This window comes from Ptychodera flava, chromosome 5, assembly GCF_041260155.1.
Source record: "Ptychodera flava strain L36383 chromosome 5, AS_Pfla_20210202, whole genome shotgun sequence".
In the NCBI taxonomy this organism is placed as follows: Eukaryota; Metazoa; Hemichordata; class Enteropneusta; family Ptychoderidae; genus Ptychodera; species Ptychodera flava.
The window spans coordinates 32,550,665-32,566,805 of NC_091932.1; the positions used below are offsets into that span (position 1 = coordinate 32,550,665).

Consider the following 16,141-nt stretch of genomic DNA (forward strand, 5'->3'; position numbering starts at 1 on the left):
TAGATGGGACTATTTGACTTCTGTAAATCGTGAAAATTTAAAACACAAGATAGGAGTCAATAAACTAGTGTTAAAACCAATACATTATTCTCTCAATATAAATATGTTTATGTTAGAAAGATTACAAGTTGACAATGAAAATTGAGGAACAACAAATATAATGAAATACAATGTGTGAGCCTTGTTTCTCTGACCACAAAAGATAACATCTCCCCTGAGAACATAAAAGGAATTGACTGTTTTAAAGAAAAGCAGGTATAGTACTGATCACAGTTGATTTGCTAAAAAAGTGTTCTATAATTTAAAGTTGTATATATAATAGACTTTCCATTTTGTTTGTCATTTGTTGGAATGTAAAATGAATAAATAAAAACATCCTGTGATATGTGAAACACTGGCTTAAATTTGAAAAATTGCACTGCTACTCCATTTGAAAAAAAAATTGATGCAGGTCTGACTGTAGAAATCAAAAATGCTGTCTCTCTAACAAAAAAAAGTTCCCATACCCACTTCCTGCATACCCCCCCCGAAATCAAATGGGTCTCCCCTTAATATGCGCATGCGCAACATAACAAGTTAGCGTTGTTTTTCGACGACTTTGAAAAAAAAAACCCGAGGCCTTCATGTTTCTCGGTCTGTTGCGAATTTTGACGTTTTAAGGTTTTAGCGTATATTTGATTGCTGTCATGTATTTTTTGGCACGAAACGCTCCTTCGATAGACTGAAGAATGATGGCCTCCGAGGCTCCGTACTCGGTACTCCCCAGTACCGGCAAATCCATTGCTTTTAATAGCGAGGCAACCCGACCGGCGGCCCGTACTAATAGCTGAGGTATGATATGTACCGTTTTCCGGTCTATACACGCAAATAAGAAACTCGCTCTGATTGGCTAACGAAGTCATTAGAACCTCTAGCTTACTCGATTTATTCATATATCAGCAGTAAACAACCGGCAGACGACCAGCAGGACAGCGAGCGAGCACGTGGACCTCATACTTCAAGGTAATTATCACTTCTTTTTACATGTTTCAGCATTCTGGGAGCATCCACTGACAGCCACAAAAACAATATTTCAAGACAATTTTTCGTTGAAACTATCGGCATAATTATTAAATTATTAATAACTTTAATTACCCCTACATTGTCAAGGTTCTACTCAGACATCAAGGTTCTTACTTTACAGATCCACACAGTTGAAATAAACGCAATGTTCTAAGTGAATATGTTATAAACCATCCTATATTATCATATTTTCTCATTATTAATTATTAATTAATATTTTATTTTGCCTTCACAGTGTCAAGGTTCTTAAGTACTGATTTTCATACCAAACGCGAAGGTTCTTACTTTTCATATCCACCAAATCAAATAAACCCAATGATTTAAGTTACTACATTATACAACCATCCCAAATTATCATATACACATACAATATTACCATATTTAATCATTATCAATCATTAACTATTATTATATTTTGCCGTACATTGTCAAGGTTCTTAAGTACTGATTTTCATACCAAACATCAAGGTTCTTACTTTACAGATCCACACAGTTGAAATAAACTCAATGTTCTAAGTGAATATGTTATAAACCATCCTATATTATCATATTTTCTCATTATTAATTATTAATTAATATTTTATTATGCCTTTACATCGTCAAGGTTTTAAGTACTGATTTTCATACCAAACGCGAAGGTTCTACTTTTCATATCCACAAAATCAAATAAACCCAATGATTTAAGTTACTACATTATACAACCATCCCATTTATCATATACACATACAATATTATCATATTTAATAATTATCAATCATAAACTATTATTATATTTTGCCGTACATTGTCAAGGTTCTTAAGTACTGATTTTCATACCAAACATCAAGTTTCTTACTTTACAGATCCACACAGTTGAAATAAACCCAATGTTTTAAGTGAATATGTTATAAACAAGCCTATATTATCATATTTCTCATTATTAATTATTAATTAATATTTTATTATGCCTTCACATTGTCAAGGTTCTTAAGTACTGATTTTCATACCAAACGCGAAGGTTCTACTTTTCATATCCACAAAATCAAATAAACCCAATGATTTAAGTTACTACATTATACAACCATCCCATATTATCATATACACATACCATATTATCATATTTAATCATTATCAATCATTAATTATTATTATATTTTGCCCCTACTTTGTCAAGGTTCTTAAGTACTGATTTCCATACCTAACATCAAGGATCTTACTTTACAGATCCACAAAATCAAATAAACCCAATGTTCTAAGTTACTACATTATACAACCATCCTTTATTATCATATATACATGCCATATTATCATATCTATTCACTATCAATCATTTATTTGCCCCTACATCGTCAAGGTTCTTAAGTACTGATTTCCATACCAAACATCAAGGTTCTACTTTACAGATCCACACAGTCAAATAAACCCAATGTTCTCTTAAGTTCCAGTTTACAACCATCCCATATTATCATAAACACATGCCATTTTATCATTTTTAGTCACTATCAATCATTAATTATCATTATATTTTGCCGTACATTGTCAAGGTTCTTAAGCACTGATTTTCATACCAAACATCAAGGTTCTTACTTAACAGATCCACACAGTTGAAATAAACCCAATGTTCTAAGTGACTATATTATAAACCATCCCATGTTATCATATTTCTCATTATTAGTTATTAATTATTAGTATGTTTTCCCTTCACACTGTCAAGGTTCTTAAGCACTGATTTTCATACCAAACATCAAGGTTCTTACTTTACAGATCCACACAGTTGAAATAAACCCAATGTTCTAAGTTCCAGTTTTACAACCATCCCATGTTATCATATTTTCTCATTAATATTTATTTATTTATATTATATTTTGCCCTCACACTGTCAAGGTTCTTAAATAAATAACCAATTAACATATTTCTGAATTTTTCCTGTAATTTCACGTTTTGTCCTTAACTTTTATCTTGCAATTGATTTCAACAATATCTGAAATATATTAATACTGATGGGAAACATTTAACGTATGGGTTACTATTGGTTCTTATCTGTAAATGTGTGTTAAATTGCACTTTCACATACATCTAGAAGACAAGTGGATCAGTTAAAAATAACAGTTATGATACAAGTAATCACATAACTTTATAACAAACCGCATCCACAGTCTGTGTTCTAATTCGCAAATTGATAGTCACGTGGGATGCGTTCTTTTTGTGCTGATCCACGTAAACGACGTCATCAGGCATCATTTGTCGGAACTGTTGCCTGCCAGGCATCAGTTCCAAAAAATGATGCCCGCTGACGTCAAAAAAACATTGGCGCATGCGCGAACTGGAAGTAAACAGAGATGTCGTCTGCGGCCAAGCGAAGCGATAGTCGAAAAATTTCTTGGTTTATCCTACTTTCTGAAAAAGAACTGAATGCTCTGGTTTCCAACAAGGACTCGAAACGAACGAAAACTATAATCAAAGGTGCATTGAACGTTTTGCAGAAGTATTGCGACCCTGTCGGGAAAACTTTTTTTTGCCGAACCACTTCAACATATTACATCATTTATGTGACAAATTTTGTGTATAGTACGTTCTTATGCATGGCTACGGATGAGGTGTGTTATAAAACACATATTGACTGGCCATGCGGGCGACAGCTAGCATACGTCTTTAACCCCTCGGGCCTGTGAGTCACCCCCAAAAACAGACTGTTTCCCTCGGCCTACGGCCTCGGCAAACAGTCTGTTTTTGGGGGTGACTCACAGTCCGTCAGGGTTTTCATACCAAACATCAAGGTTCTTACTTTACAGATCCACACAGTTGAAATAAACTCAATGTTCTAAGTGAATATGTTATAAGCAATCCTATATTATCATATTTTCTCATTATTAATTATCAATTAATATTTTATTATGCCTTTACATCGTCAAGGTTTTAAGTACTGATTTTCATACCAAACGCCAAGGTTCTACTTTTCATATCCACAAAATCAAATAAACCCAATGATTTAAGTTACTACATTATACAACCATCCCATTTATCATATACACATACAATATTATCATATTTAATAATTATCAATCATAAACTATTATTATATTTTGCCGTACATTGTCAAGGTTCTTAAGTACTGATTTTCATACCAAACATCAAGTTTCTTACTTTACAGATCCACAAAGTTGAAATAAACCCAATGTTTTAAGTGAATATGTTATAAACAAGCCTATATTATCATATTTCTCATTATTAATTATTAATTAATATTTTATTATGCCTTCACATTGTCAAGGTTCTTAAGTACTGATTTTCATACCAAACGCGAAGGTTCTACTTTTCATATCCACAAAATCAAATAAACCCAATGATTTAAGTTACTACATTATACAACCATCCCATATTATCATATACACATACCATATTATCATATTTAATCATTATCAATCATTAATTATTATCATTTTTGCCCCTACAATGTCAAGGCTCTTTATCACTGATTTCCATACCGAACATAAAGGTTCTTACTTTACAAATCCACACAGTTGAAATAAACCCAATGTTCTAAGTGACTATGTTATAAACCATCCCATGTTATCATATTTCTCATTATTAGTTATTAATTATAAGTATGTTTTCCCTTCACACTGTCAAGGTTCTCAAGTACTGATTTTCATACCATACATCAAGGTTCTTACTTTACAGATCCACACAGTTGAAATAAACCCAATGTTCTAAGTGACTATGTTATAAACCATCCCATGTTATCATATTTCTCATTAATATTTATTTATTTATATTATATTTTGCCTTCACACTGTCAAGGTTCTTAAATACTGATTCTCATACCATACATCAAGGTTCTTACTTTACAGTCTTCCCATATAGTTCTGACACTGATTTTGCAGAAAGACACATCCATCTATCTTGCAAAGTATGAGGGTTATTGCAGAGAAAGACTTACATAATTCACACATGGTTTTTTTGCAGCTAGGTGTCATATGAGCTCTTTGATAAGTACAATGTTTTCCTGTAGCAAATGATCATGTGAGGCAAGATATGCTCACTATTTTCAAAACACCTGATATCACTTCCTGGTCTTTGTTCTGTGTGTTTTTTGATTGTCTGTATGGTTTTGTGACTGTCTTTGCAACTGGCCATGTAAATATTTGACCTATGAACTTTAGAATATAGATGGTAATATATACCTTTTCCATATTTGAATTAACATATTTTATAATTAAGGTCACATACCAATTAATTCTGATCAGACACATCTGATCAACTGAAGGTTATCTGGTTATAATGCAATTTAATTTTTTGTCGTTATTTAGATATTTATACAATGTTGCGTCTTGACTTTGCCAAGAAACGTCGAAAAGACAGTGACAATTGGAAAAGAATTTTGAACAGAGTGAGTATAAGTACTGTAACAGATAAAGTCTAAGTATTGTAAATGGTATGCTTACAGTGACACTAGTTTACAAGCTCTGAAATCATGATAATTTCCATCATTTTATGCATCTCCAACATTATTACTGCCTTTATGTCATTGCAAACATGCTCTTAGTAACCGTAGTTTATTGTATTTGTTTTGCTGAGTCATAATAAGAAAAAAACAGAAAAAATAACAAAATCCAACCTACCGTCCCCTATTATATATTATTGCCTGAATACATGGGTTTAGGTGCCCGCCGAGAGCAGGTGACAATTTGCCCGACGCCAAAAGGGTAAATTGTCTCCTGCTGCGAGGGCACATCAACCTATGTATTCAGACAATAATATTTTATTACATGCCTCTTCAAAGTTAATGACATTTAGTTAAAAGCAGGGCATTTTAAAACAATTTTACACTTATCAACCAGCGTCAAACAGATTTTAACGAAAGTCAAAATAGCAGTGCGCGCATGGATATTAACATGTAGCGTTAAGCGTCTACTTTGACGTCGAAAACATCGAAAGGCTTCACTGGCCCGGGTAACCATGGAAACCGGTCAGTACATCGTTCACCGGCCCGCTAACATCCCGGATGTTCCTATTCAAAACAATGCACTGATTTGCATTCACCTCGAGGCATGTAATAACTCATATTGGAATCGCAGTCGAGATTGTAATAAAATTGTATTGATAATTAATTACTCATTGTTTTCCTCAAGGTAAAGAAGTTGGTTGACACAGGTGCTAACGCCTGTGTCATTTACCAGAAAACAGGCCATAAAGCAGGCATTTATTTTGAAGGTAGGCCATATATTATATTAAAAGCAAGTAAGTGTAACAAAATTTTCAATAATAGTTGCATCATTCCGTAATCTTACACTGACACAGGCAGAGGTTGCCAGCATTTATCCCATGCACAAAATTGTTGGCTCAGTAATGGAATTTACGAGGTATTTGGACTATATAACTTTGTCTTGATATTGTTGGTCCACCATGTTAATTTGCAGTTATGGGACTCTGGAAGAAAACCCCAGCAATGAATTTGTGCAGTGTATAAAACTTAGACAAATGATATGGTTATTCTGTCTGTTTATCTGTGTCTGTGAGAAAACCTTGTGAATACAATCCAAAACAAACTGATTTCTTGTTTTTTTCATGTATTGTATTGATGAAAATAGGTGGTAATCTACATTGTTAAATAACCAATTAACATATTTCTGAAATTTTTCCTGTAATTTCACGTTTTGTCTTTAACTTTTATCTTGCAATTGATTTCAACAATATCTGAAATATATTAATACTGATGGGAAACATTTAACGCATGGTTACTATTTGGTTCTTATCTGTAAATGTGTGTTAAATTGCACTTTCACATACATCTAGAAGAGAAGTGGATCAGTTAAAAATAACAGTTATGATACAAGTAATCACATAACTTTATAACAAACCGCATCCACAGTCTGTGTTCTAATTCGCAAATTGATAGTCACGTGGGATGCGTTCTTTTTGTGCTGATCCACGTAAACGACGTCATCAGGCATCATTTGTCGGAACTGTTGCCTGCCAGGCATCAGTTCCAAAAAATGATGCCCGCTGACGTCAAAAAAACATTGGCGCATGCGCGAACTGGAATGTAAACAGAGATGTCGTCTGCGGCCGAGCGAAGCGATAGTCGAAAAATTTCTTGGTTTATCCTACTTTCTGAAAAAGAACTGAATGCTCTGGTTTCCAACAAGGACTCGAAACGAACGAAAACTATAATCAAAGGTGCATTGAACGTTTTGCAGAAGTATTGCGACCCTGTCGGGAAAACTTTTTTTTGCCGAACCACTTCAACATATTACATCATTCATGTGACAAATTTTGTGTATAGTACGTTCTTATGCATGGCTACGGATGAGGTGTGTTATAAAACACATATTGACTGGCCATGCGGGCGACAGCTAGCATACGTCTTTAACCCTCGGGCTGTGAGTCACAGTCCGTCAGGGTATACAGACGTATGCTGTTGCCCTCATGGCCAGTCAATATGTGTATACCGGTACTAGTGTTTCAAAAGCCTTGATTCAGAAGTAATACTTTAATGGGTACAACACAAAGAAAGAGCGGAAGCTATTTTGAGAGTGAATTTCATTTCTTGATTCTCTTAACAGCATCTTCATGCATGATTTTCAGTCAGTACTTGATCTATCACCAAATGTCTGGACCTTAATTGATGATTGTACCAGTAGGAAGGTCATAATACCACAGGATTTACCTGAAAAGCTCTTTGTTTTACCTGTGTGTAAGAGGTAAGTACTTGTTTTGTGAAGTTCCTGTTTTTAATCTCTACATTCAATAGGGTTGTTATCTTGTTTTTTTTGTTTGTTTTTTTATTTTATTTTATTTTATTTTCTCATCAACAGCGCCATCAGGCAGCCACTTACAGACAAGAAAATAAAAAAAAGAAGGTTAAATACGCTAAAATTTAAACAAACAAAAAAGCACTCTAAAAATCAAACAATGACAAAAACAAATTAACATGTCTTTTAAAAGTTGAATGAGATTCTTCCAAAACATCGACATCGCAAACCTTATCAATCAGATCATTAAAAAGTCATGACGTACGTCCAATCAGGCCATTTTTTGTAACATCAACTCTACAATAAGGAATGTGTAATAGAGGTCTATGTCTAGCTGAGTATCTAGGTACTCATAGACCATAAAAACAATTGTTCTATATGAAATTAATATTTTATTCTCTACTAAAGATATATTTTATATTTATATTTGCTAATATTCTCTATTTCTACGTATTCTCAGTATCTTGACAATTGACAAGATGTTTAGGATGTTTCTCTTGGCTAGTGTTTTTCTCAACAACATTCTTTTTTCTGGTGCTAAAAGTTTTAACCTCTGTTGAAAGACCTGTAAAACTGGTCAGCTATAAGGGGTGTATGGACTGGTTTGAATCAGGTTTGGCATTACAGGAATGTATACAGTAACGTAATTTCTGTCTGTATGTAGTTTGTTACCACACGTACTATAGCTGAAATACCGGTTTTTGGACAGTAGTGTGTCAGTGTTTAATTTACGTAGCCTGATACATTTTCTGAAAATTTCATGAATGTATTAAAGAAAAAGGTGTCAGTTTTTAATGAGAGAGGTAAATACAGAAATAAATGTGTGTACATTCTGTACTGAGTCCTGTTCATACAGTGACGAGACAGACAGAAATTTTAAGTGACTTTGCCCACAGCGCTGGCCACAGACCTAGTCAGCTCTAGCTGTCACAGCAATTGGACGTCTTTGCTGAGACAGATCTGTAACACAGGGTTGTATCAGAGCCTGCCACAGGGACAAATTTCTTTTTTTCTGTTTTAATGTATACTTATCCCAAAGTTGAGAGCAATAAATACTAGTCCATAATGAGACCTTAACTTGTCCTTGCACATTTATTAGAAACAAAATTTTGTACAAGTCAATCAACTTTGTATCAGTATATGACCTGGATAAATGTAAAAGAGAAGTATAAGGCACATGCTTTGTTATATTTGAAGATGTGACTCTAAGATAAATCTTAAAACTAATATTGCATTACTTCATGCTGATTTGTATATCAACTGTTAAAAATACTATAATATTTGTTGTCTTATTTGTCAAATTCCTTAATTAGCTTTAATGATTAAAATAACTCTGTATTTGTTTCATTTTCCCTTCCACTTTTGTTGAGTTTGTAATTATGTGCTGCTTTCAATACCCGTCTGAAGCCAGAACTGTAAATCTTTTCTATTTATAGCCACCATTGGTTTCTAGCAGTTTTTCAAGGCAACAGGTTAGTTTCTTTTAATTTGTAACTCTTTCAGATATAAAACAATACAAGCTTTAAGAGTATTGATACAATAGTGTAAAGAGATAATGCAATTGTGTGATTGTACCATGATGAAAACCTGTTTCTACTTTCACTACTATCGGAACTTGAGGAAACTGAATTACTTGTTTGCTGCTGTTTCACTCTTAGACTATGATTTCTGACTAAAAGGAAATGTGTATCTAAGGGCTTTTATTTTCCAGAAAAAATAGTTTCAAATACTCCCTTATTCTCAAACGTATATTTTTAATGTATATGGAAAATTTGATTGATGGAAAGCAGTATGCTACAAGTTATGGCAAGTGTTTTCAATGCTCAAATTGAGAAAAAACTTTAAGGAATTAAACATAACATGTAGATGTACTGGTAGTATTGCACAATTCACATTTTGTGTGTGTGTGTGTGTGTGTGTGTCTGTCTGTCTGGCTGTGTGTCTGTCTGTCCAACACTTTTGACATTAGTGAACCATGTCATAAAATGTACCATGTTTTCTTTTCCAATGCAACAAGTCTGGCTTAATATGTATGGTAGAAAAATGCAAATAGCAATTTTCCATGGCAAACAGACTTGAATGACATGTGCTATTAAAGTCATATCTATTTGATTACTCAGCGAAAGAGCTGGTGCAATCTTTATTGAAAAAAATACTGTGTTTAAGTCATGATTTCCATACAGTAACATTAGATAAACAGTAAGTAATTCTGTTGCTGTAAATGTACTTGACATAATGTGGGCTGATTTCTCTTTTACATGTGATTGCAGTAAAGTGCTGTTCATGGATAGTTTAATCCAGTCACAGACCATTGATACATACCAGTATGTGGCAAATAAATTTTGCAGGTAGGTTTATCTAACTTTGCCAGTTACCAATACTCATCTCTTCCCACATCAGCTGTCTCTCAGAGACAGGAGAGTAGCTCTCATACATCAACTTTATGGTTGTTACAGCCATGCATTCACAAAATAGTATTATTTTACTATTTCGTAAAAAATGCAACTATGAAAATGACACCCGTTTAATTAAAACTAAGAAATATATTTTCTGTTAAAAAAATGATGAGACTCATAGTTAGCTACTTTGCAACACTCTAATGTATTTTAGTGGTTGATTTCATATGGTATGGGTCAGAAAATAGCACTTGATCATTTTCCTAGACCAAGAGAAGTACATTGAGATAATAGATTGTTTGTCATCTACTGAAATTTGTTGAATGTCACATTTGTAAATGACAGTGTGCAAATAACAAAAGTGAATTGTTTCCAAAATAGTTTGCATAATATACATAGCAAAAAGAAAAATTCAATCTTCCTATCTTGCGTAGCAGACTTTCCCTATCATTACCATGTTAAACATTTTCATTACATTGAAAGGTTATGTGAATGGTTGTTATCATGTAGCAGTGAAATAATAATACATTCTGTATTGTACATGTTGATTATGTAAAATAACACTTCCATGGAAGATGTTGTACATATCACCATGAATTGCATTTTTTTCCAGTTATATGAAGTGGAATGCAATTCCGATCACAGTAGCAAAGGTACATCTACTGTCTTTTTGGGATTTAATTTGATGTTGTGATATTACCATTTTGGAGACCTATGGCAATTATTTATATCTTCCTTGTTGTCACACATTCTTTTATTTCTACCAATTAACCCTTTGAGTGCTGTAATTTTTCCAACCAGAATTTTAGTGCAACATTTTAACAATTTTTTTGAATTTTTCTGTAATTTTTTTGATAATTTTGGTCCGAACGGACACAACATTTCATTGACAAATTTTAGCGAAAATCTGGAAAAGTGGACTTTGGTACATTTTATAAAGGCGACAAAAATTGACTTGGCACTCAAAGGGTTACGGGTTCATGGACACATATATTTTTCACTAACAATTTTCACATAAAATATGGGGTTACACACCCAACATGCGGTATATTTTCTGTAAGGTGTATATTTGATATTGATCCCAAGGTTAAAGCAGGCCATAAAATTTGAAAATAGGAGAAAAGCTAAAATAAAAGACACGCAGAAATTGGCCTGTTTGTATAATGTTTAGTGGAAAAGATTGAGATAAAGTAAATATAATCGAAGTTTTTAACAATTTATTTCTGAATTGCTCTGTTTGATGATCTGTGGACATCAAATACATTGCAGTCAATATACATGCACCCATATTTTTATTTCTCTACTAAATAAAATGAGAATTAGTGGGCAAGCAAATGTAAAGCACCAACTTACATTTTTGATCAAGCAGAATATAACTTTCATGTAAATTTTCCACTTGTCCCGTCAGGCAACCGGGACTAGCTTTTCACTTGCCCGGACGTGACTTTCCCTCGCCCCAGGCAACCTGACAACCCTTGTCTTTCCCTGTTTTATCCATTAAGATAATAAGATTGGATCACCAAAACTAAAAAGTCCAAAACAAAATAGTAAACCAACTTTGTCATTTAATATTTTTCAGCTTACTAAGTGTCAGCAGACAAACGTGCAAGATTGTGGAGTCTACTGCCTGTACTTCATGAACACTGTACTGAAGGTATGTACTTTATAAATTAGCTCAACTGTAAGTATTAGTTGATAAAGTATTTAGTTGGGATGGGGGAATATATCAATAATATACAGATTTATGTGAACATATTGTTTTCTATTAGACTTATACATTGTACATTTCTTGTGTGTTTGGTTAAAAAGAAGCTCAGACACTTTGTATTGATTTGTTTTACACAGATACATGTGCCTTGGACCTCTATGGGTATCTCAAAAAAACTTTGAACAGGGTCAGTGTATATTGACATGTATATTAAGATAAATTTGTTCTGTGAAGTTATCCAAAATGGATAAAAGGCACCTTATTTTTCAAATTTGACAATGTTTTAGCATGTGCATGAATTGATTTCCTTCAAACTTAAGGACAAATAACTATATTAGCTTACAGTGGCAAGTTTTTTTCATGATGTGATTTTCCGTACCCATCTGATAGCAATTCAGAAATGATTTGTTTTCTTTTCACAAGTAATTCCTTTGTACTGGTACTTTTTAAATTGTTGTGATGACTGGATTGGAAAATTCATGGCACAAACATTGCTTGTTTCAAATGAAAGTTCCCTTACACTCGTTTATTTCTAAGGATTACATCTTTCACGCAGTTGTATACAACTGTTGCCAATATATTAAAAAGTTACAAAAAGTGATATCATCCCAATATTAAAAATCAAGCTTTTCAAAAAGTGTACTTTGTCCAATATTTATGTGTTTCCCATGCAAGCAAAAGAACAGTAAATGAAACATTGGGTACAAGTTTACTAGATAATATAATCTATCATCAAGGTCTTCATTTTGAGTTCATATTCAACCTAAAAGATAGGTGTTAACATAAGTCTCCTCACATGTTTCTTTTTCAGTACTTTAGAAGAAGATCATGTGTGATGAATGAAAGATTCATTCAATACGTAGAGGAGAGAGAGCTGACATACAGAAAAGCTACTAATTTCAGAGGCTTCCTTCTAGATATTGTATTTGACAATCGTGAAAATGTGAGCAACACTACCCATTGATGATGGTATTTTGTCGAATAGCTGTCTTGAACAATGGCAAATTGGAGATTTAACAAGTTATACACCAGTTTTCAAATGACACTTCTATAAACCATGTGTAACATCATATGGAATATTGTAACTTTGCTTATAGTCTGTTTAAATATATATTGTGCGACAATATGCTTGTAGAGAGACAATAGACTTCTGGACAACTTTACTTGTGGTTGTAATATTGCATAAATATTTCTGGTATGTGATGAAGCTGAAGATATTACAGACAATTATACATGTATCCATGATGCTGTCACTTGTGCCCAATTTTTCACACTTCCAGGAATTTTAAGAGGGTGTTCATGACATTTTAAAGGCCCATGAGCTGCAACTCTGCGAAATTTGTCAAACCTCAAGGTTCATCCAATTTCCTCAGATATCCATGGCAATTTGAAAATTGAATGATACAGTTATTAACTATGCCTCAACAATGTTTGCTTGTGGTAGAATAGGCAAGAAATTTAGCAGATTATTGTTCATTTTGTTCATTGTTATGTGAAAAGTGGAGACCTTTTTGTCAAAGTGGACTGAATCCCTTTCCAGTCTTTTCAGAATTAAGTGGATTGCATCATGTTGTATTTGTAAAGATTCAAATGTGTACATGCCCCATTTGCGCTGTTTATCATGTAGTTGTATGGAGACGGCCATATTTGGGCGCTGCACCTATTTATTATCTGTCATACTGAAACCGCCCCATGCAGTCTCACTCAGTGTATAATTATGCTTGAGTAAACATCTTTGAGTAAGAACATTTCTATTAACTAATTTTAATCTAAATATAAAATCATGAAAATAATGCCAAAAGTTGCAGCCCATGTGCCTTTAATGCTGTCTATCTAATTGCCTCTGAGTAATTAGCTTTTATCATGTTGCCGATTACTATACAGAAGGGGCTACATGACCACACACAGTGAGTAAGGTTTCGCAAAAGCTGATTCCTCCAAAATAATATTGTTGTGCATTTATTGATGACAAATATTTTACACGAAAAAGAGCACAAGAAGTTTTCTTTTTATGCAGCTTATAAGCAAATGCTCAATATTTGGTAATTTGTTTCAATATCTTTGACATGTACTCTGCCAATATTGTTACAAATTCACTACAGCAACGGCTGATCTTGTTCATTGGTGCTTAATTTTGTGGTTAAATCTGTTTGGTTGGTTTCTCCAGATCAGGACATTTAATTGGTACATCAAGACATTGATGGTCAGCTAATGTCACTTTTACATCTTTCTAATTTTGCCATAACTCAAAACTTTGAAGATCACTAAGTTTAAGGACTAGTACAAAGAAGTTAGTTTAAAATAAAAAATGACTTAAAATTTAAACATTCAATTTGCTGAATTTTAATCATGGTATTCACCCTGATGTCATTGGTGTAGTTGGTTTTTATTCTGTTATTTTGTAAGGTAAAAGCAGTTGATTTCCCTTGTTTACTGTAATTTTGTAGTTTTTTTCGGATTGATCCAAACAATTACTTTAACATTACAGTGCATAGCTTGTCATACAGTATTCTACAGTATTCCACTTTGATTGCACTTAGTCTTTGCCTTACATTTGACACATATCACCAGGAATTGTGAAATGTAGAAGTGTTTAAAACTTCAATGTGATTATTTTAGTTATTAAAGATTTGTTTACATTGTTTTCAAAACAGAGTATTTGTTATTCTTGATTATACTTGTCTGTGCATGTAAGAACATAATCAGTCCTGGCTTTTCTTTTGTCCTATTGCACCATTAATTCGGTAAATCATGTACAGTAACCTCCTGAATTCCCGTTCACATCCCCCCGGGTCAAGGTCTGAATGACCTTGATGATGAATCCATCCTGAGAGGCCAAAATGTGGGAAAGGAGTGGAATTCCCGAGAAATGGGGGTCAGGATGGAATCCAAAGCCCGAACACTTGAGAGAATGGGAAAAAGAGAGGAGGAGAAATGGATGGCGGTGGGATAGGCCGGGCTGGTATGACATGAGCCAAGCGGATGAATGAATGAATGAATGGGAGCGATTAGACAAGGGCGAATGATGCTGTGTTGTGTGCATAAGTGGCCGATTGCCCGGGAAGGAAGATTGATAACGGTCACAGGTAGAAGAGCTGATTGGCTAAGGGAATTAAGGTGAAGATGTCGGGTAGGCAGATTAGCTAGGTGTATTCACAAAACACATCTGTGATAAAACACAGATTCCACTTTAAAATACCTTTTCTTGAATGTAACAGTGCGACAATGTCATAAATTTAACCATCCATATAAATGTAATATAACGGAAATTTTTGTAAGAAAAAAATTTCAATTCTCTTGATATGCTGCCATTTTACATTTGTTTCTACAAACATCCCGTCCCGAGGTTCTAACTGATGAAATTTCACAAAATGCAAGGGATGATATGATATATCACCACAGCTATTTCCTGCCTCAGGAGATTTCATTTTCATAAATGTAACAATTGTAACAAAATGCAACCAATTTTATCTGAAATACATCACATACAACAATAAATTCAACACTATTAACATGTGTTCAGGAGAAAAAATTGTGAATACCAGTGTGACGCTGACTTAGATAACAAGTGTAGTACTATACTCTGCTGTCGGTTGATGATGGAAGTAATGATAAATAAGTAGAAAAGTGGGACACCATCAAAGAACTATGGTGTAAGTTGTCCAAAAGTACAGAAATTAGTGAGCATGTAGTTATCTGCCAATTCAGAATGATAAATTATGAAAAGCTTCCATTTCTATGTACAAGAAAAAAATCTACTCACATTAAAGACATTATATCGGTGACTTTGGGCCATTTTTCTTTATTTTTTGTTCTGTGGGATTTCCATTACACTCCTTGGCATTCTACTAGCATGATAAATTCCAAGTCTCAAGATGAAACATAGCTTTCATATGAATGACTACTGTTATTGTTGACAGATACGGTACATGAAATCGGAACTAGTATTTTGTTTGCAATATTGATATTGATGTTTGTACACTAAACAGGTAAACGGCTGTGTTGAGAACTTGTGCATCATGCTTTTGGGAATCGTACAAACACTGTAGGTAACTACTGAATGGGACCGAAATACAGAAACTATCCTAAAGTTATTGTTCCTGCGATCACAAGGCAATTGCCAGCTGATATCATGGTTAAATTTCATGATTACCTGTAACATTACATAAAAGAATACAATCACCTTTAATTTAATATTCGCATATGATTAACAAGCATGTCTAAGTCTTCTATGTTGTGGC

General features: G+C 33.7%; 1 protein-coding gene across 5 annotated transcripts; it reads left to right on the top strand.

Moving 5' to 3' along the window:
* Positions 1–588: 588 nt before the first annotated feature.
* Positions 589–14,551, top strand: LOC139133532 (uncharacterized). 5 transcript variants are annotated; one of them, XM_070700191.1, is made up of 10 exons: positions 589–1,002; positions 5,352–5,431; positions 6,174–6,255; positions 7,608–7,745; positions 9,233–9,268; positions 10,067–10,144; positions 10,806–10,845; positions 11,772–11,846; positions 12,038–12,087; positions 12,712–14,551. In XM_070700191.1, the coding sequence occupies exons 4-9, from the start codon at positions 7,615–7,617 to the stop codon at positions 12,080–12,082; spliced, it is 405 nt and encodes a 134-aa protein (XP_070556292.1). In that variant the 5' UTR covers positions 589–1,002; positions 5,352–5,431; positions 6,174–6,255; positions 7,608–7,614; the 3' UTR covers positions 12,083–12,087; positions 12,712–14,551. The 5 variants fall into 5 exon arrangements, with proteins under 5 accessions (XP_070556292.1, XP_070556291.1, XP_070556289.1 ...); XM_070700188.1 differs by lacking the exon at positions 12,038–12,087 and having other exon boundaries at positions 594–831; positions 940–1,002; XM_070700189.1 differs by lacking the exon at positions 12,038–12,087 and having other exon boundaries at positions 594–831; positions 943–1,002.
* Positions 14,552–16,141: the final 1,590 nt, after the last annotated feature.

What these genes read in the sequence shown, in the direction of transcription:
- LOC139133532 (XM_070700187.1), top strand. Translation starts at nt 7,615, where the DNA reads ATGCATGATTTTCAGTCAGTACTTGATCTATCACCAAATGTCTGGACC. An exon ending in GCAGTTTTTCAAGGCAACAG is followed by an intron (nt 9,269 to 10,066) that starts GTTAGTTTCTTT and finishes ATGTGATTGCAG; the next exon opens with TAAAGTGCTGTTCATGGATA. An exon ending in GTGGCAAATAAATTTTGCAG is followed by an intron (nt 10,145 to 10,805) that starts GTAGGTTTATCT and finishes ATTTTTTTCCAG; the next exon opens with TTATATGAAGTGGAATGCAA.